General features: G+C 40.5%; 1 protein-coding gene across 1 annotated transcript in view; it reads left to right on the top strand.

Annotated features, from left to right (window-relative positions):
* The window catches only part of kdm6a (lysine (K)-specific demethylase 6A), a 43,571-nt gene extending 41,561 nt beyond the window's left edge, over window positions 1-2,010 (top strand). Inside the window, exons 27-30 of the mRNA XM_046053190.1 lie at window positions 220-361; window positions 455-581; window positions 702-872; window positions 992-2,010. Coding sequence (XP_045909146.1) covers window positions 220-361; window positions 455-581; window positions 702-872; window positions 992-1,018 — 467 coding nt within the window. The 3' untranslated portion in view covers window positions 1,019-2,010. The remainder of the gene's footprint in view (window positions 1-219; window positions 362-454; window positions 582-701; window positions 873-991) is intronic.
* The last annotated feature ends 20,719 nt before the right edge of the window (window positions 2,011-22,729 follow it).

The raw sequence follows: 22,729 nt of genomic DNA, 5'->3' as shown, positions 1-22,729 counted from the left end.
ACTGATGGTGACGCTCATTGCCGTGCTGCCTGCTGAGATAAAGCACAGCCTCTGGCAAACATGATCATCCCTGCGGTGCAGCTTCCAGGTGCAGGCAGGTACAGCTTCATGAATGTGAAACAAAGCCTGTAGGCTTAGTAAACCTCAGCTGGATGAATACACAAGTTTCCACCGATACAGAGGTGAACGTGAAGAGTGCCTGTCTGTTTTTGTCCTCAGCCTATCAGTACAAGCTGGCAGTGGAGCGTTTCGAGTGGAACAAACTGCAGAGTGTCAAATCCATCGTTCCCATGATCCACCTGTCCTGGAACATGGCTAGGAACATCAAAGTGTCGGACCACAAGCTCTTTGAGATGATCAAGTGAGAATTCACTGTTTCTCTTGCTTTAGAAAAAAAAAATCTGATGTGGCTTTTACCCTGAACTAACCCAACATGTGTGTTTCTGTATGTTAGGTATTGTTTGTTACGGACTCTGAAGCAGTGTCAGATGCAGCGGGAACTGCTGTTGGCTGCTGGAAAAGAACTAGTGTGGCACGGGAGGACCCAGAGCGAGCCGGCACATTATTGCAGCATCTGTGAGGTAAACCGCACGTATACTAAACCACGCCTAGATCCTTTCTGCTGCATTTCTGTTGTGTGAATGTTGTTTTTCTACCTAAATAACGTTTCTGCTACCTTTCTGGCCCCCTCTTGTGCCCAGGTGGAGGTGTTTGACTTGCTGTTTGTAACCACTGAGAGCAACAGCCGGAAAACGTACGTGGTGCATTGCCAGGACTGTGCCCGTAGGGGGAGCACTAACCTGGACAACTTTGTGGTGCTAGAGCAGTACAAGATAGAGGACCTCATGCAGGTTTATGACCAGTTCACACTTGTAAGTATCGTGCACAAAACCACTAGTAGTACTAGTCTGATTCAGACCAGAGTGGATCAACATAAAGGAGACTGATGCCCTCTTATAGCTCAGTGTGTTCTTCCTTTACCTCCCTACAGGCGAGTCCCCTTCCTTCCTCCTCTTGATGGTAACACTGTTGTTCTGAGGACAGTTGGAACCATAATGGACTTAAATCAAAAACTCTCCGGAAACATTCTTTTCTGATATTCAGGAAGTAAGCCGGCAGTCCTCAAACGGCGTTCTGTAGCTATCCTGTAAGGCAGCTGCGTGAAAGCTGTGCGTCTATGCAACCTGCCCAGAGTGGTGTGCCTCCCCCTAGTGGACTGGAGGGGGACGGCAGCTCCTCCTGTCATGACCAGACTGTTCTACTGCTGGCCCAGCTGGACTTCACTAGAAAATACACAAAATCCCACATAAAAATGATGAATTAAAGTTTTGTACATATTATGTTCTAACTGGCAACATGGTCACACAAAGACTACTGACTTGATAGTTTTCTTTTTTTTCCATTTTTGTATTCTGTTTGTGAGTTGACACACAAGAGCTTTGTTCCCTCTCCACCATGAGATGAGTAATTAGCATAGCCCGTCTTTTGTATGTTAGACACCTCCTTGGTCAGGACAACAAGGTAAAAAAAAAAAAAAAATGTTTTGTAATGTGAAAAGTTGAGTGTCACATTCTTACTGCAACATTTCCCCCTATTTTTTTTTTAAGAGGAGTTAAATTTTATTTTGCTGGAACTATGATGAGTCTTTTCACTTTGGGGTGGTGGAGAGCAAATCGTTTGTAGACAAACAGCCAAGTCGCAGAGAAGAAGGGTTGCACATAGACAAAAGAGTGAACTTTAATTTGTTTTGTTTTTATTTTGATGTAAATTTACACTATTTATAAATGCATATTTATTGCTTGGAAATATTTGTTGATGGAATGCTGTAATTTTTTCCAGAGTACCTGCCATTAAATTTGAAGGAGCCTTGTGATTTTAAGCACGGCCCCTCATACGTTTTCTATATAAATAAAACTGCTTAGTAAGCATTGTACAGAGACCTTACCTTGAAATGGGTTTATCGTTTGAAGGATGTTTTATGAGTCAATAAACAAGAACTGTCTTTATTTACTTCGGCAGCTGTGTTGTACCTTTTCTTAGAATTTTTATTTTTACACTTTTTATATATTTGATGCAAGTAAAGGCCAGATCATTGTTTGTTAATGGGTTATCTTTCAGCCTCCACAATTCCCCAGATTTGTTAGTTTAAGCTAGATAATTGCACCTGTTAAAACCTGGATCCCCTCACATTTGGAATACAGTATATACAGATGTAAACAAGCTGGTTTTACACTGAGCCGTTATCCATCTTATTCATTAGTCTTGCTTTGTGAGAAAAGCTGCATACCCATTGGCAGAGTCTGTGTTGCAGGACTGTTTGTGGTCTACACCAAACCCGCAGCAGATCCACATTGCTAGCAACTCAAAGTTATGAATATGAAGGGGAAAGGAAATTCCAAGATGGTTAGCTCCTTATTTCTGGACAAGAGAATGTGTATTTGACATTTTTCCACTAATGCAAAGTGCTAAGGAGTAGAAGCAGACACAGACACACAGAGTAGAGTGACACCTCACATTACTAGGTGCAGGCAGGCTTCGCGACCTATAAGCATTTAGAATCTCATCCACAATCCAGAAGTCTCTGGTTTTCAACCCCCATACCAAATGAAAAGCTACCAGACCTGCGCAAATTAGCACCGGCTCTTGCAGAAGCTTTAACTGTTCCTTCACCCCTTCAGTTGTGCCTGGTGGGCCAAATGCAGCCAACTCGATGGCTTGGTTTACATGAGGCCTTCCTGGCCCCTCTGGCAGGAAGAATGGATCCGGTAGGACTGGAATCCATGCACCATCCAGGTACCAAGGCATGCATTTCAGGCTCACTGATAGAGCTAGCAATAGTCAGGCCTCCGGGTTGACCAAGCATGAGCTAAGGCCTAAAAGACCAGTCCTCTTAAGGAGTACCAGAGAGGACAATGCATTTATGTTTCTGAGACAAAGATGTCCACTTCTGCTTCATCATTTTGACTCCAAATCATTCCCGCTACTTCTGGGAGGAGTCTCCCCATGGTGGCCCTCGGTGGGACAGCACTTCTGCTGCACTGTCCTGTGCACCTGGGAGATGGATGGCCCTGAGGCTCAGGAAGTGGGGGGGGGGGGGGAAGAAGCTGTTATGACACTCGCAGACCCTGACTGGACCTGGTGACTACCAATGATTGACACGACATACCGCTGGGGTGCTGTCTGTCCGGATGAGAACATACTGGGAGAAAGTGTCTCAGTGCTATACAAACAATTACGAGATGGATTGCCATGACATTTTGTGCAGACTTTCATGTTTCCCAGAGGATGAACTGGATAGCTACATTACTTCACATGACTGGACCAAATTATTATTATTTTTACAACTGGGTTCTCTTTACAATGAGTGTTGCTATGAAATGTGCAACTGTGCTGTGAAGAACACAGAGAGGCACTGGCAAATTCGTGGCTACCATTTGTCCATCTCAGTTGGTCTTCTCGTCTGCAGCAGGCTGCCACGATCACGAGGAGGTCCATTAAAACAGTTTCTCACAGAATACTTCAGTCTTTCTTAAATCACTTCATGTGACTCTGGAAATATCTTGGCAATATGTTGGTCAGAGTATAGGTATTTGTTATCAGGAACACATTGAAACCCATGTCCCAAACTATACAAATTTGTATTTGAATGTGGCCAGAAATATAGAAAACCAAAGTAGCCTACTGCTGCGTTGGATCTGCACCAAGAGCAAATGAAACAACAGTTCTGGGCTAACGAGCAAGTGAGAACAATACAGATGGCAGATCGCAGATGAAAGATATGTTATCCAAGCAGTTATAAATGTTTAGCAATCACTTGAGACTTGAAAAAGATTTTGCATCCTGTTAGTGTATTAAGGAGTTAATAATAACTGTAACATGGTGTTAAAGTGTGTTCAATTTATGAAAGTTAGCATAGTTTCACATTCAGGGAGCCTTTGTGCGATTCGTAGAGCTACAATCTGATTTCTTGTCTTTTAGTGTTTTTCGACACAGCTGAAGTCTCATTCTGTGCTTGCTGGTTTTATGCACAGTATTCTGGGGAGCCTGTTATCCCTGCAAATTTTGCCCTGCACTATATACAGTCCACTGCAAACATGCCACACAGTCAGATCCCTGCATCATAACAAAGACATAATGCCTCATTAAATGTCCACATGGTGCATCCAGTTGACCGTCTCCAGGGTGGGAACTGTTTTTACTGTTTGTCGATGAGCATTGAAGAAAAAAAATAATCTTGGGGAGAAAATAATGAATCAGAACAAAGTAGCTGTGAGAAATCAAAAGCGTTTCTGATGTTTCTGTGATCAATCAAGGTTTTCTGTATATAACATCCCCACCCAGATTACAGTGTGCAGCCCAGTTTCTGGATCTACTGCACAAGATTTAGCCTCCTAAAAATAGACCTGATGATGCCATGATTTACGGGAGATGAAAAGAGGAACTTTGACAATTGTCAGTTTGTAAAAGAGGAACAGAAAGCATTTTCTTCCTCTACAAATGAATATATAAAAATGATGCAACAAGTCCAATGGATAATGGATTTTTAGATTTTTAGCTTCAGACTATTTGTGGCCGGTGTTTAACAGTCTTCCTTTGCCATGCTTGACAGATACTGTGTAATAGATCCTATCATCAAACTGGGGAGAATACACTGCACTACATGAATTCAGCCATCAAAATGAAAGTGTTTTCAGTTGTGTTAGCTGCATGGCTTCATGGATGGTGGCTCTGGTCGGTCCATCCACCACTGTAGTTCAGACTGAAACATCTCAGCAGCTATCAGATAGATTGCCATGAAATTTGCTTCAGGCAAATCATATTCCCCTCAGGATAAGGATAACTTTGGTGATTCTCTGACTTTTCCTCTAGCTCCATCATCAGGTCAGAATGTTAATTTATTGCAAAGAGCCATAGGTTTTTTCAAATCTACCACTACCCTGCAGCTACCTTCTTTTTATGTGCCTATAACTTGCACAATGATGATGTCTAACTGTGCTGATTGGTCTGTAATTACAGCTAATACTGCTAAATGGTGCTCTGCTATAACCCACTTTATTAAAAGTAATACTCGTCATAGCAGAGATATAACCAGAAAGAAATAATAAAATAAATGTATAGAAAGAAATTAGGAATAAAGTAAAATTACAGTTAACTAATTATGATGAACAGAAATAAATAAGCCTTCTTGTTTTTAAATAAAAGTTCTAAATGTACTCAATCAAAAATAATTAGTTTTCCTTTCCTTCCACTTTTTATTTCCTTTTCTGCCTAATACAGCCAATTTACAGTTATTTAAGATGTTGTTATGGTGTAGTAAGGGTGTAAAGAGAGTTTGAACCACAGATCAGTCATATCAAAGGCAACAGTACTGATCATGATGGTTTACTTGCTTCTATAGAAAATGTTTTGGGTGGACTGGTTTACCTTCTGCTAATAAACAACTCATAATATTTTTTAAATGCATTTTATTATTTTTTAATTATACAATAAGAAACAATTAAAAAGAGGTTACATTTAAGCTTTTCTTTTTTAACTGGTCTATGACAAGAAGCCACTGCATGTGGAATTTTGCAGAAAAACAATTTAAACAACAATAACCTGTTGATGATGGTGTGTGGAGAAATGGCTTGTCTTGCTTTGACCAACTAACTGTCACATGCTGCATTTTTAGAGGGTACTCAACCTTTCAAAGGGAACCTATGAGTAGCCACTCAGCAGAGTGGATTTTCAGAAACTGATGTTTTTGGCTCTCTGCCATGTACTCAACCCCGAGATGAGACAACAAACGTACTAATATCAACCGTGCTCCTCTCTCACCGGCTGACAAAAGCCACTTGTGCCATTTCGTCATTTTAATGAGTCCTACAATGTTTTATGTTCAGTGCTGCACAACAAAAAGTCTGTAGTACGATGGTTTTCATCGGACCTATCAGCTGCACACATATTGAACCAGATGTATTTGATGCTTTTGTGGTGTGCATCCTTGACTGTGACTCAGAAGCTTGTAGTCTTTGTGTGATGTGTGAATCAAATCTGTCTTTTGCTGCATGATTGAGTACCACGGTGATGCAACCATGTTGTCTTACTACCTACACACTACCTTCACTGGCTTCCTGTAGGAGTGGATGCCATGTAGCTGGTTTCATTTTGGATTCAGCTCTGTGCTGGAAAACAAATATAACTGCATGTATAACACACACCTTCCCCCCTTTTCTCTTTTCCTGTCTGACATTACATATGTATTCTGTACTATCTCTTCTCTGAAGCTGTCCTAAGTGATATATTCTAACTCAAGACATGTTGGGTTTTTTATTTAACACCTTTCCATCAAATGAAAATATTCTACATTACTTCTGCATCATTTTATAAATATTTCCCCTGACGTATTTGACATTTTTGTGTGATCTCAGCTAGAATTCAAAAATGACATTTTGACATGTCGCAGTAGAAAAAAGCACAGGAGTAAACAATATAATGAACAATGGCTGAATGCCATTTAGTTGCTTAGAACGGAGGCATCATTAATGTGATTAGTAACACCTGTGTGTGTCAAAATGTCTGCTGTGAGAAAGGCCTGTGTTTTATCTCCCCTCTCCTCTGTCATTAGAAACGTACAGGTACTCATTTAGCTAACTAGAGGTTTAGTCATTCAAAGGTCTTTGACTTGAAATATTCAATATATTTCTTTTTTAAACTTTTGTTTCTTAAAAGCTAAACCTAAATAATTTTAATGAGGGATGCATTTGTATTATTGGGTTTGATACTTTCAAATGAGTTGCAAAGAAACAAAATGGGGTTGAATCCCAGTCTTCACCTGCTGATGTTGAGAAACATGTTTGCTGTTGGTTTTCAGTACAGTGAGGCTGCTGCCTACAATGATGACTTGTTAAACTCCCTATGAGGCTGATCGCTGCATGGGTTCCTCTGCTCTCAGTGTCACATTGGTTTATAGGCTTTTCAATTGTAGAACAGGCACAGAAAATCAATTCCCTCAATTATGTCCCCGCTCAAACTCACTTTATATCTAAAACCCCTTCCCTAATCTTTCTTATTGATTACTCTAATCTAACATTCTATTTTTCTTTGGCCCCTTAGCTACTTCAATTTTTATTTTATTTTATGCGTTTATCCTTGTAAAGCTCTGTGTGACTGTATTAAAAAGTGCCATAAAAGGTTGGGCTTAGAGAAAAGTATTTAAATTATTGTTATTTATCTCTACATGTGTGAAGAGTGATTTCCATTTAAGCTATTAATGCATCTCGCCCGTCACTCAACCCAGCAGGAGTAAAGTGTAGCTGGTGCACATCAGACAGACATGCTGCTCCACTCTCCTGAACACATGACTGTTTTGTTTTTTTTAAGCACATTGTTGTCATTGCTGTTATTTTGCATTCAGATGAAGCATACAAACTTGTTTGGCTTGCTTGTTAGTTTGTAGTTCTTCCACAAAGCTATTATTAAAGTTATTCATATTTTGACTCAGTATTTCATTCAGCCTTATTCAACCACATCCAACGATGAAATAATCCTGCTAACAAGTACTGCCCAAAATCTGGTTATCCCTCTGTGCCACAGAGCTCTATTGTCGTCCAGAACAATTCAAAACACATCAATGCCTCGCACCATTGCACTGGGTGATCATTATCATGTACATAATTTATTTTGCTGCAATAAATAGTAGAAGACTCCTGTTTTAGCAAAGTTATCTATAAATGAAGTGATCTAGCTTTATTTCTAATGATAAAAATATAGAATATCACCAGCCTTATCTTATAAATCGAGCTTGTTCTGAAGGTCTTTCATCCTTGGGCCCATTGCAACCCCTGTGCCTCTGAAAGGATTAAGCAAGTAAAAAAGGGAATTAATGAATAGATGCTAATGCTTCAACCTCTGAATTCAGGAAGCAACAGACAGACAAAGCTTCAGCAGCCTGCCTGCCTGCCTGTGTACAAAGAGATGAGCAGGGAGAACAGAGGAAGGACAGCTCCGCAGATTTACACTGCAAATCATCTGTCAGATTCCCAACAAAACATTTCATCCAATATCCTGTCCTGGAAATATCCACTGATCAAACCACAGCAAATGAAAACAGGAGTTTTTCAGTCATCTGTGTTGGGATGTTTATTTAGCCTGTGAGAGGTCGCCGCTGTCCGTTTTGTTCTGCCTTTTAGGTATTAAAAGGATCCCAAAGAACCAAAAATCAAGTGTGGTATGAGTTAGCGTGACAGCCTTTTACATGAACACCGGGTGAGAAATTCACAGTTCACAATAACAGTAAAATTAGACATTTTGGTCCGTTATGGTGCCAGAATCATTTAACATTAAATCCCTCACCCAAACCTTTTCTCCAAACTTTAAAACATATATGATGGGGGATGTTCATTGTACTTGCTAGATGACATTCATTGTGCTCCTGTAACAAAGTGAGTCATAAATGCGGGATCATTCATCTGTACCAGAGCCTGTACGCATTACGCTTGACAGTTATGTCATTATCACAACCGCAGGTGGCTGCATTGGTCCGACGGACTGACAACCACTTCAACCAATACACGCTTAATTTATTCGTGATCCCTTTTGAATTTTCAAGTTTAAAAAAAAACTGTGCTGGCAGGCTGTGTTTTTTCCCCATTTCCACTTACCTTCAAAAGTGAGAAGGGGGAGGAGGTTGACATTTTAGAAAATATCAAAGCTGGAAGCTGAGGCATGGCCTCGTATAAAATGTCTGGGTGAGATGTGGTTTGTATTTCTTAAAAGAAAGACGCAGTTGGACTTGCCTGTTTTGATTCTTCTCTTTTTTTCTTTTGGATGTATTTATGAGGTTCATATTGCAACATAAATGTGTTGATCTGCTGAGTTTAGATTTATTTAGCATTTGCAATGTGTTTCCTATTTTATTGTTGTTTGAAAATGGTCTAAATCTACTGTACTTTACATGCCCAGCACCAAATGGCTGACAGATAGAGTTTGGGACTCGCAGGTGAACAAAGTCAACCATCTACAAGGTTAAGATTTGGTGAAGACTAAAACAGATATACAAGAAGAGTGAACTATTAAATCCTAAAATGGTTGAGATACAGACATGTGAAAGGGTGCAGGGAAGTTAGATGTCTCAATTTGTCTGGGAAACATTGGAGAATGCGCCAGAGTAAGCAGGTTTACAATGTTTTGAGATTGTTCATGTGAAAAATTGTGAATATATGGGGCGTCCTACTGTCCTAGCGCTTTAAGACAGGTTTAAGAGTGCTTTCTTTTTTTGGAATCAGTGGAGGTGAAGTGGTGTCTGCTAAATTTAGTCCCTGGCTCCTTCGGTCCAAACACAGGTTTATTTCCTGAGTTTCCTCAAATGGTTTTTGGTTGGCGGGGTCGAAACAACCAACATCTAATAACAATGTTCCTGGTTCAAGTCCGACAGGGAACTTTTGATCCACTGCCTCCCCAAATCCCCTCTCCTCTGACTCTCCAATAAAGGCAAAAACTGCCCAAAAATACCTAAAATATATGTATCCTAAAACAAAACCCTGTTGTGAGACCTTCAGTGTGATGATGAAGTTTTATAGTTACTTTTATTGAAAATCAATTAGGAATAATTTATCTTTAAGTTATGACTGATTTTATATTGTCATCAGCTTCTCTAGTACAGGAAAAAGAGGGGCAGATTGTGTTTTTGGCTCTTGCAGTAGATTCAGATGAATGATGAAGTGAGGAAGATGGACAGAATGAGTTTTACACAGTGAGTCACAGTGAAGAAAGCAGCAGCATCCCGGATCAAGGATAGAGCAGACCAAAGAAGAATATGTATAAGTCTATAGGTAGAAATGCAAAAATAATAAGTGCAACTTTTTATTTTGGTGAATAGTGCTTTAGTTCAATTATCTAATAAAAATTTCTTTAACGTATGTCTACTCCATTTCCTCCGTTTAAAAATGCAGAGCCTTTGAATGTGAAAATATTTTTCATTTCAAATGTTTAACAGCTGAATACAAGATGTTCCCCACTTCACTGAAAAGTCCATTTTCACTGTCACATCACTTCAACTCTACACACAAATAATTCTGCACAGTGAAGGTCAAAATATTAAGTCAAAGTGGTATTGACTACATAATAATCATATTACTGGAGTACATTGAACATCTTCAGGAAATGAACACCCACTCTGCTGTTGAAAGCTTACATACTGACACATACTCTGATACATGCAGCTATTTCCATACTGTTCAAGTTAAGTAGCAATAAGCAAAACACAAGGGAACTTAAGTTGCTGAGCTGCATGCACTGTGTAGTAGTAGAAAGATTAGAGGACATGTCCACTGACCTTCTCGCACTGGGGCCAAGCGCAGTTTCATATTGCGTGCAGTTACAAATATCTGGTGCATGATAATTCATCTGTTCCTCATACAGACAGGAAGCCCAGAAGTGTGACAACCTGGGGCCAGCAGATGTCACTGTAGTTATGAAAGAGATGGATGCTAACTTGTGTCTGTAACACACACACACACACACACACACACACACTAATAAAGGGGATCAAAGCTGTGCCTAAATCCTAAAGGTGTATTCCAGATGTCTTAGTCACCGATGTGAGTCAGCTTGTATTTGTTCCGTTTGTATTTGTTTTTACTCTTTAACCAAGTGACTCACACTTCAGTTGACAGAGAAAACATATGCAAGTATTTTGGAACAGGAAATGGATGTACAGAAGGGCAAAAATTATATTTCTTGGACTCTGTGGATCAAGTGCTTTCAGCAGCCAAGAGGAAATCATAGTCATTTGTGGAAGTGCTGGGTTTGTGAGGAATGTGTCTGCGAGGAGCACAGACTACTGCTAATGCAGAAAGCCATGTGAAGCCCGACAAGTCAATGACAGACTGGTTAAGATGCTCGCTGACGGTGAATGCCACCCAACAGTTTGGAGCTTGTTGAGCGTCTGCTATGTGTACATTTGAATTTGTTTTTGATTATTGTTTTTATTGTATATTATTATATTTATTCAAATAAACCAAGCAATCTTCTGGTTTGCATTCAACTGCTTCAGTTTGCATCAACTTATCGGGAATACTGGCCCCTTGAAATTAAAATTGGAATATCATTATGAGCTTAGTTTCTAATTATCGGAAGTGTCAATCAATAAAAGTCATGTCATAACTTTGATCAATAAAAAAATAATGTAAAGTCATCTATTCAAAGACAATACTAATTCTGAGAGTTAAAAAAGTGTTAAGTATCCACAACAAAAGAGAAAAAATGTTCTTATTACAAAAAACATCACAGAAAAAAACACTTCTTATATCAAAGGAACATTTATGCAATATATGAACTAGAAAAGAAAAGAATCACTATACATTTTCTATATAATGCAGAGGTACATTTATTCAGTAAGAGCTGGACTTCAGATTAATGTTATGGAAATTATTTTAATTTTATGGAACCAATTTCAGAGACAGTGACTGTAATTTTTACAACTAGGCCTACAACTATTTGTATTTGACAGCTGTACTTTCATGTATATTCACACAAAACAATATTAAAAATACCTCATAACATCATAAAATGTGACTAATTCTTATACTTTCCACCAGTAGCCTATATAAAGCAGAAGCACCACCTGCACCGGTCACATTTAAATCATTATTACACATTGATGCACAATAATTTAACATTACATAACCCAACTATTCTTCTTACTGAGCTCTTGACAGTTTGCTTCGTTATGAAGGCCTACCTTTATTTTTTAATGCAGAATGTCTTTATTTTAAATAATGGACGCTTCTTTTACCTAAATGATTCCACTGACTGGCTGTTTCAGACACACTCCCTGTATAAATTATATTTTAATAACCGATGGCTGGTGAGGCTCAGCAGCGTGGCAGTGCGGTGCATCATCCGCCCTGTTCAGCTCCTCATATACGGGCCAGGAATAGGCGGCGGCGGCGGCGGCAGCCCGGTGCGGTCTGCTGACTCAGACAGGAGTCAGCGCCGCCGCGGTGGGTCGCGTGCGTCTCCCTGGGCGCGAGGACACTGCAAAGTTTATGGTGGGATGAATAAACCACCGCAAACAACCCAATGAGGTTGTTCTGTAAGGCAACGGAAACGGAAACTCTGCTGTAAATGTAAACATAGAATATTGACAAAAATGCCCGACATTATAGATGGATGAAGATATTTGCATTTAAGGCGTCCATTCATGAAAATATTAAGTGTGGAAAAAGTCCCTCCGTGACTGGTAACCAAAATAATGACTAATTTCCTGTGGAAGTTATTAGTTATTTATGTAGTCCATGTGATGCATGCACTGGTGGAAGAGTTGAATCCACTCAAGTGAACATATAATGTTCCAAACCTTGAATCCAAACTGAGAATCATCTGCTTTGATATCATAAAAATCTATCTCTTTCGATAATGTCAAAAAAGGAGTTCCTGAAAACTGGACATTTTAGAGATAACAATCTAAAAACAGCAACTAGCCAACAAAATCTTAACTTACAAGGTAACCAGTCACCATAGCTTTCAGGTCAGTGAAGTAAACAGTTCTCAAATCCAGTTTCCTCAAGTAGGCCTGAAGCATCATGAACTGGTACTTGAGTAAATGTACTTTCCACCTCTGGACGGCACAAGTCATCAGACTTGATCTGGAAAGCCACCGCATGTTCCCCTGTTTTTTTAATCGCAACTTTCAAATAGATTTCAATTTCCAGCGTTGTTCCATGTGTTCTCCTTTATCAGCTGCTGATGATCAGCGGTGGACAAAGCACTCCTGTTTCTTGACATAACATAAATATACTCTTCTACAAGCAAAAGTTCTGTATTAAAACATATACTCAAGTAAAAGTACACAAGCAAAATGTAAAGTCCTGATGCAGAACTATCTGCTACCTGAATGTGTTACATCATTATTATTTTATATAATTGGATTAATAGCATTTATGCATTAAAGGGTAAGCAGTTGAGACTAACTATAAAGTCTTGTGTAGTTTAATCTAAAATAATTTTTTATAGGTTGGAGTTTGTTTTCAAAATGTTGATCAGTAATAACTACAATTATTAAATAAATGTAGGGGAGTAAAAAGTACAAGGTTTCCCTTTTAAATGTAGAGTAAAAGTGCAAAAGTAGCAGAAAATGCTAAAACAGAAATACTAAAGCAAGTCACACCTAAAAGGAAGATATGGACGGAAGAGGGCACCGTGGTCTGCATGCAGTGTGACATCCATCTTAATAAACAGGTGGACAGGATGCACGTCACATATCACACTCCTCCTCTATCACTGGAGGTGACGGAGGAAGCTCAGCTGTCTTGCCTGCCAAGTGCACACAGTGTTCACCGTACAGCTAATTCTCCATTATGTTTTTAGAAAGCACCCAAGGCAACAACAAGGTCTCCATGTGGTAGAAGTCCCCCAGATTCCTCTTGGATGAGTCTGAGGGTTTTGGAGCTGTGAGTCACAGGAAGCATCGGGTTAACTTGATGAGTGTCTTGTGATTTTGCCCACACACACACACACACACACACACACACACACACACACACACGAACAGTGTGCTCTCCCTGATGTGTGTGTGTGTGTGTGTGTGTGTGTAAAGTACTAGTACTTACTTTAAAGAATCACCTCCAAGTGTGTTGATGATGAGAGCAGCAAACTACCCAGATCAGTTTGATGTAACACAATGCATCCAATTTTTGGTTTATACTCCTTATGTTGTGCGGGCAGAATATAGTCATTGCAGCCATCAGATGAATGTTATCATACAGAATCATACGCACCGATCAGCCATAACATTATAACCTTGATTGGATTGAAATCTGGGGAATCTGGAGGCCAAGCCAGCACTTTCAACTTGTTGTTGTGTTCCTCAAACCATTCCTGAACCAGTTTTGCTTTGTGACAGTACGCATTATCCTGCTGAAAGAGGCCATCAGGGAATACCTTTTCCATGTGAGGGTGGTAGGTATGTAGGTGGTACGTGTATCTTCCACATGAACGGCAGGACCCAAGGTTTCCCAGCCCAACATTGCCCAAAGCATCACACTGCCTCATAGTGCATCCTGGTGCCCTGTGTAAAAGAAAACGTGATTCAGACCAGTTCACCTTCTTCCATTGTGCCGTGGTCCAGTGCTGATGCTCACATGCCCATTGTAGGTGCTTTTGGCATGGACACCCTGACTGGTCTGCGGCTACACAGCTGATCGGTGTGAATGGATTGTCTCAATCTAAATATAGTGTCCTCTGTGTTTGTCCTGACCTTGGCATTTTTGCACCTCGGACTTGGAGGCATTTGAACACCACATTCAAAACATGTTTTATGAAGATTGTAACTGTCAAGCTTGTCTCTTTCATGTCTCTGAGGGCCATTCTTTTTGTGTTGTATATAAATCCTGTGTTGACTACTCTAAAGTGCCAGTAAGTCATATTGGCACTTTAGAGTAGATACATTATCCCCATTAATAAGTCAGACACTGACAGTCAATGTCTTACTTATAAAGAGGATAATGTTTCACAAGAGAGTTTATTGGTTAAACAAAGGTCAAATGTTATAGGAAAAATAATGTTTTCCTCTGAAATGTAGTATAGTAAATTTATTTAGCTGCACAAAATAATAATACTAAGGTAAAGAAGAATTACCTTAAAGGACTGTTTTCAGGTTTGTCCTAAAACAATGGTCAGGTGCCTATGTAAACATTCTAACTGTAATAATTCCTCCTGTACATGCCGGTGGTTAAGAGATCACTTCTTAATGTGATGGGGGGAACAAATCCACAGTCCATAATCTGTCACAGTTAGTCATATCAAGTGGATATCTTCCACAGTCTTTTTAGTACTTTATGTGGCTAACCTCAAAGTGCAGCACAGAAACACTGTTCGGGGGAATTAAAATCACCAACATTGGAAGATATCCACTTGATCTGACTAACAGAAGCCTCATATTAGCTTTGACTGAATGTTTGAATGCATTTTTACACAGAATGAGGACTGCAGAGTTTGTCCCCCATCACTTCCGTTTGAAGCGCATGATGAGTATGACCAGTATCAACAGGAGGAATGATTAAATCAAGCAATATTCATATGGGCTCCTGACTTTTGTTTTAAGACAGACTTGAAAACGGATTGATTTCTTTGTACGGTTCCCTGCTGCCACTGGCTTTTATTCTTTTCTGTACAATAAGAAAATGAGGTAGTCTATATCTCCTTTGAATTATAGAATTCATCATGGTAAACACCAAAGTTACATGACAGTTGGAGGGAAGATCAGTGCAGATTAGTAGGGGCAACAGCCAAACAAGTTGTGAACACAACATTGACTTTCATCAACTTTTAAGCGGATGTAAGAAACTAACAGCGTCTTATTGACACATCCAGCAGTTACACTGCATTGTGATCATTCATCTGTCTGCTGCTTGCTGCTCAGTGTACGGAGGGTTGTTATAGCTTTTCTCTGAAAACGACGCTATCAGAGTGCCAAGTGTGAACCAAAACAGTTTAGATGTGGGCTGGACAGATAAACAGTGAGCTGTTACTCAATAAAAAGCCCTGTAAAGCTGACGGGAGCTGCAGATTCAGCTGATAATTCTCTGTAGGTAGCAACCCCTTTCACATTGTCATTTCGTGCATAGTTATTATGTAAATATATTAACAAAAAGAACTCTTACGCACTTGTATGTTTGTACATCATGGCTCTTAAAAACACAGTACTGTGTAGCATCTTAGCCTAACTATATATTATTGTCTCCCAGCAATGGCCAACCGAGCAATTATGAATGCAGGAAACTCACTCTATTGACATCCTTACGACGCGATCCATTGCTTTTTAACTTTATTCTGAAAAATGTACTTGTAATTGTATATAGCTTTGGACAAAAGCGTCTGATAAATGCCCTAAATGTAAATGTAAATATTGATGGTATATGCTTTAGGCACGTTTCAAGAGCCTGCTTATTGATTTTTATACCATAAAGAAACAAATGGCTGCCTGCAATGGTGGGGGAAAAAAATAAAAAATCTGTACAGCATTTGAAAATGCTCTCAAAAATATATAACTTGAAAACACAGTGTTGGTCCATTAAAAATGGAGTAACATGATCAGATTATTTTCTGCTGAAAGAGTAACTCCTTTTACCCTTTTTTATGCAGGTAATTCCAGTAGAAACATGAATTCATTCCGTCTCCTCTACTTTCAACATTGTCTGACTGCACGAAGCCCACAGGCGTAAATGCGCTTTGATTGCTTTGACATCTTTTGCAACGTTAACCCAATCTTGTCCTTTCACTTCCAGAAGCTCGTCACTAATAACCACATAAGATGTTTCTCACAGACGAAACTGTGGATTTATTTCACAGGAAATGAATTTGTCACCCTGGCATGTGGCAGAATCGACATTACCATTGTCTCTTATCAAGCTGCTGAAAACTCCACGGTACATTTTTTGAAATGTTTTTTCCTGTTATAAATGAACCATTAGGGCATGAGGTTGAATTAGTGGGCGTCGAGCTCAGCACTGAATCATAGTTTAAAAATGTACAGGGGGAAATTATTTAGTTGCTCACTCTGTTGCTGTTGTTGCTGGCTGTGGTTTTCCCAGTCAGAAAGATTCTGTTAATACTGTGTATTAATTATACTATCTAAAAATGAATACAATTAGCATAACATGATCTTACTCTCCTAAAATTGAAATGAAATATGTAAATCTGACATTACTGAGTAATAATTTAGCTACCAGACTGACGACTAATGCCAATGAATGTTTGACAAGATTGTTGTTTGTTTGATGCATGGCATGAAAAACCTCATTAGTTTTCACAGCGATTTGACTCAGTGTCATTCGTTAGTCCTAAACACTGTCCATAAATAAATGCACATCCATTTTTCTTAATTTCTCTCATAGCCATCCTAACCATATAAAAAGGGATTACCAGGATATGTACTGTCCCTGTTCTCCAGCGCTGCAGTGTCCTTCCTGAAAGACAGTTATATTCCTGTGCATTTATTATTGAAACTGAATGACAAAGCTGCAAACTCCTGGTCTGATTTAAACCCATGTTTCGGTTTAAACCTGTTAATACAGTATTTGCTTATTCTTTGCACTACACTAACAACATCAACACTCTCTTTGTGTTTTATTATCACACAAATCAGAAGCAATTTCCCACCTGCTGATATTTAAGTTTTAACCAGCCTGTGCTCACTGTCTCAGGCTGGAGGGGAGCCACATGGTGGCAGTGTCCACAAATACTGTCATCTCCTCTGTCCACATGAAAACGGCCCCTTCCCTCCCCCTCCCTTGGCAACCCAACTGGCACTCTGGGCAACTGTCCAACATCTTTAAATTCTTTCCTGTGTTAAGCTTGAGTCACGAAGACTCTTACGGCAATCATCAATCAGCAGAGAGGTCAATCTAAGAGCCATTTGATAGTTCACGTTGCTAATTTGAAACAGTGGTCAGATCAGCTCACAACAGTGGCGTTTAGTCATTTTTTGTCACATTGTGGTGCCATGAATACACGGAACATCATACAAAATAAAGTAAGGGAAAGGTCATCGCTCTTATAAAGATGATGAGTAATGGTTACTTGACTTGATTGAGGAACAGATTCAAAAACACAAACTTTAAAATGTCTTGTTAATGGGCAGCAAGAAAAATCAGTTGGATTTGTTTTTTTAAGTAATAAAGCAACGTTCCTACTGACAGGTGCTCCACTACCTGGGCAGCCAGGGAAACTCCACCGCTCCAACGGATGTGAATGAATCTTTTTATAGACTCTGTTGACATAACATAATCTCATCACATCATTTCACCTGTCCAAGACCCAGAAGTTTAGCTCTGGTGGGGACATCAGATTTCTCCCATTTTTGCCCCGCGTTGAAGGGCATTGTTTCTGGGTGACTCACAACTCACCTGGCTTCACTCTCCAAGAAAAGCTCCAAAGAGCAGAAACATGAACACAAAGATTGGTTTTACATTGACTGGACTGGGCAGGATCGATCATGGTCTCTTTCTAAGTAGGGCAAGGGTGTGTGTGCATGCACGTGCATGTGTGTGCAACGAGCAGACACAGGAAAGCCAGCTGAATTTGGGGCTTGTGTTTCTTCCTTTTACAAACATACCACAATATTTGGTCATCTGTAGTGCCTCCAACAGTCATTCGATTATCTGGCTTTGCAGGACAGTACGGTGCTTTCCACCTACTAATGCAGTATAAGTCACTGGCCCTTGACTAACCAGCTACACGGCTGCCTCTGTGCTGCCCGCAGGCTCCATATGACAGATGTTGTTTAGAGGTTGACCAGCCGGCTCCCAGCTTCGACCTGCTGTTGTCCCGGTGCAGAATGACGCAGGTATTGCACATTTTCCTTGGTTATGACTGTGTGACATCACCGGCTCCTCTTAGTGCTCGCTGTTTCCCAGTTCCCCTGACGCGTGATCCGCTCTTTAACGATCGCACTGTTGTGTGTAAACACCGCAAACAACTCAAAGAGCACATACACACACACAAACGCACCTTCACTGCCTCAGGTCTTGCTGTATCCACGGAGGCACCTGTCATAAGTGACGTCACATACGAGTCAGGTGAATGCATGCATGCATGCGTGTGGGTGTGTGTACAGGCTCTTGCTGGCTGTGGGATGTTTGCATAATCAGCACAGCAGCACACCTTGGTCACAAGGTAAACTTTCCACTGTGCTCACAGAAAAAGACCTCAGTTTCACACTTGAGTAGTCAGGGAATGGCCTACTTTCACAGATGGAACTGATTGCAGAGAGAGGTGTCAGGGTCCTATTGTATGTCCTTTAATAAGGGACTCTTCACAGTTAGTTTATAGAATAACTGTTGCATTTCAACTAATTTTATTAGGTAGGCAATCCTACTGAATGTACAGTATGTTTGTGTGTCTGTACAGAAAAGCTACAGACAGCTGGTTAGCTTAGCTTAGCATAAAGACTGGAAACAGGGTAAAACAGCTGGCCTGGCAAGTAATGAAATCCACCTACCAGCCCCCTCTAAAGATCACTAAATATCATGTTATCTCTGATTTGTTTAACCCGTACAAATACTGAAGTGTAGAGACAGCAAGTTGTGGTTTTATGGAGGATTACGTGCATGACTATTTCTTGGCCGGGAGCAGTGAATTCAGAGGAGTTACATGTTGGTTTTTGTTCTTATTAAACAAATGAGATATTACATGTTGATAAGCGAGGCTGCCCTGCGATGGACTGGCGACCTGTCCAGGGTGTACCCCGCCTTTCGCCCGATGGCAGGGGATTGGCTCCAGCCCCCCTCGACCCTGTACGCAGGATAAGCGGTTGATGATGGATGGATGGATGGATTTTTATTCAGAGAGATGTGCTTTATTCTTTATACACAGACATGTTCGTGCTCTGAATTGCTTCACTTTGTTTTTGAGCTCTAAATTAATATTTGATCAGAAAATAAAAATAAGGGATTGATATGTATACTTAGAAATGATAAATAAATACAAATTGTAAAAGAGCATATGAATATTAAAAGACAACTGATCTACAAATGTTCTTACTTGCTTTGACATAAATGGCTTAAAATAAACTTCTCCAGACATGACTGTTTTGTGAAGGGTACACATATGTGCACTGCTACAGATTTTAATGAGAGCAGATGAGAGCTCCTGTTGCACCCCATGACATAAAGCAATTTTTCTTTATTAAAAACCTTTTTTTCTCACTTGATCTTAGTGGTATCTTGCCATGCAGATTGTTCTGGTTGTATTTGAGTACGTTAGAGAAATCCATCTCTTTTTGCTGATGCCTTAGCGTTTTGCTGATAGCGCTCAAAGCATTGAAAAGTTACATTTTAAAGATTTGTGTGCTTCAAAAAACAATATCCTGGTTGCACAGATGTCACTGTGAAGGGTTTTGTACTTTTTACAGAAGACATAGTGCCTTTAAACACTGTTGACTGTCTGCTCTACGAATTACGGAGTAACGTTTTTTGAAATATGCTGTTGAATTATTTTAATGTAATTTTCAGCGCTGTTAGAACCACAAATAAAATAAAATTTACCTACGTTGTAGTGGCGTGGAGGCAGACATCTCAGAGGCACATGTCTCTAAACTCCGACAAATAATACAGGTAAGTGAGACATCATGAATTTAAATGTGCAAAATAATATGCATCTCTTTAATATACTTAACCATGCTTTCATTTAATTGTTTTAATAAGAGTTGAACTGCAGTTCACCTGCCCAGGAGACATTAATGGTGGACCTGTTGTTAGCTTGAGCGATGTAACAGAGACCCATCTGTTCTGCTCCGATGAATGATCATAAGGCCAGACTGAAGCATCTAAATATAGACAGGACAAATTAAATTCAAATGACTCAGATGCTTGATGACTGAGGCGAGTGACTTATCCCTCCTCAGTGCCCTGCTTCAGTGGGTCAGTGTTCTGCCTTTTAGCAAACATACATGCACGCCGAGCCGAGAGTCACTTATTCCACTCTAGGTTGCCTCTAAAACCTTCAACTGTTAGAGGAAGGAGGTGGGGTGGTTGGGGGCGGTGGTGGTGGGAGTGAAAGGAAGATGGGTGGAGGGTGGGAGGGAGGAGAGAAAGGCTAAATCAGTTGGCGGAGGAGAGGAAGCTCTGTCATATCCAGGAGGAAGTGTGAGTCAGTGCTCGTACATTCTTAGAGGCTGATTCAGCGCTGCACAGGAAGTGGGAAACGCTTACTGCTGAGCTTTAACACCAGGAGGGAAAGAACCATGTCTGGGACGGTGTAACTGTAAAAAGAGTCCCCCTGGCAAAAAAAAAAACAGCCAAACAAACACATGTTGGCCTAGGTGCTTGTGCGTATGCTCATGCATGAAAACAACTCACAAGCTGCCAATCAAAAACAGACCCAAGACCGAGAAAACAGAAAGAAGGAGAAAGCCTGTGCTTCCAGCAGAGAGGCAAAGAGCTGTCAGAGAGGAGGAGGGCAAAGGGTAGCGCTCTGGGTCTTCCTCTTTTTCTTTGGTCCCCAGAAATCTCCTTTTCCTTCTCCCTCTCCCGTCACTTCTCAGATTTCACAGTTCCTGCTACGGCAGCTTAACCCATTCCTTTCCAGTAAAAAAAAACAACAAACATCTGAGAGCGTAAGTCACTCAGACAAAGCAGGAAGTGATTACAGTGACGTCTGTAAATACTTTATGTCTTGTCATTGTTACATCAGCAGTCTGCATTTGTCCCGATCAAGTTTTAATTTTGGTGTCACTGGGGGAGATTTTCCAGTTTGTGACCTTCATTTTAGTTAAATGCCAGGGTTGGTGACATCATGGTGGCCATGTGGGTAGTGGTGGTGATGTTGTTTAGAGGATATTCTCCCCCGTTAATATGTGAGTGTCCCACCCAGACTCCCATGGTCGCTGCCTCCGTCCTCGTGATAAAACACCAGCTTATCACCAGTTTCCATTCAGCTTCTTGCCGCTTATATAACGTCAACCCAGGGAGGAAGTGCTGTCCGCTGTGAATGAAGAATGTATCTGTGCGTGTGTGCTGAAGGACAGAGGAAGACATGAAAAGAGTGAGACAACGCATGGAGTGGAACAGGTTTCCACATGAGCGTAAACCCACCAAACATGCACGACAGTGGAAAAAGTGTGCTCGGCTGATTAATGCATGGGCACACATGCACGCACGCACGCACGCACGCACACACGCACGCACGCACACACACAGACACACACAGATCAACCCGTTCCCAAAGTCTCTCACACTTCTTGCACACACATCACTCTCACACTGTGTCTCTGTCTCACACAAAACCATGTTGTATTGTACGGGCTGTTGCTAGGAGACAAACTAATTCCAAACCTCTTGAAACAGAGGGACTTACTCCTCATTTCTAAGCCAGTACGTCGGGGGAGAAAAGGGAGAGTGAAGGAGAGGGACGGGAGTGAGGAAAGGGGGCTCTAAGAGACAAGAAAGCAACTCTCCCACGCAGAAAAAAAGCTTTCACTCTCAGCGGGAACAAGTCCACAGACTCATCAGTCTCTGGGTTCGACGTCAACTCTGCCTGCAAAAGCATTAGAGTGAATGACGACACACATCAAGCATCAAATGGTTCATGCAGCAAAATGGCTGTTCAGCGCTCCTCTTCACCTATTTAGAACGAGGAATATGAGAGTGACAGAGGTGGCCAAAAAGACTTTTAGGATTCATGTAGGAAAATTTAATTGTGATCTATTATATTTTGGAAGCGACTCAAACCTAAAGCATTGCATCAAATCTGGATATCTTTTTGTACAGCTATAGGGCTTTTATGGGGTTTACATACTGTGGGAGAGAAGAAGCTGTCATTTCAAAATAGTGTCGAAAAAAAACTGGCATGTAGCAAGTTTTTTATCCAAGACACAAAAGTGAGCAATACAGATCAACAATTATTTAAATCTTTTCTTCACTGAAAATATAAATGACAACCTTTAAATCCTGTTGGGCATCTCAATTTAAGGTAAACCTGAGAACAAAAAACATTTTTTTTTTTAACTACATAACATGTATATATATAACAAGACTTAGAGTCTCTAGCCATGTTGGTGGATCTGTGAGGCTGTACTTAAGCACAGTGGTGCTTTAAGGTAAATGTGGTGATGGCGCAATGGATAAGACTATGCCTTTGGTGTGAGAGACCTGGTTCAATCCCCCACTGTGTCCCTGAGCAAGACACTTAACACCTAGTTGCTCCAGAGGTGTGTGACCTCTGACATGTAAAGCAATTGTAAGTCGCT

Source organism: Micropterus dolomieu, linkage group LG07, assembly GCF_021292245.1.
Source record: "Micropterus dolomieu isolate WLL.071019.BEF.003 ecotype Adirondacks linkage group LG07, ASM2129224v1, whole genome shotgun sequence".
Taxonomy (NCBI): domain Eukaryota; kingdom Metazoa; phylum Chordata; class Actinopteri; order Centrarchiformes; family Centrarchidae; genus Micropterus; species Micropterus dolomieu.
The sequence above is the reverse complement of the archived record's forward strand: the minus strand, read 5'-3'. Positions and strand labels throughout refer to the sequence as shown.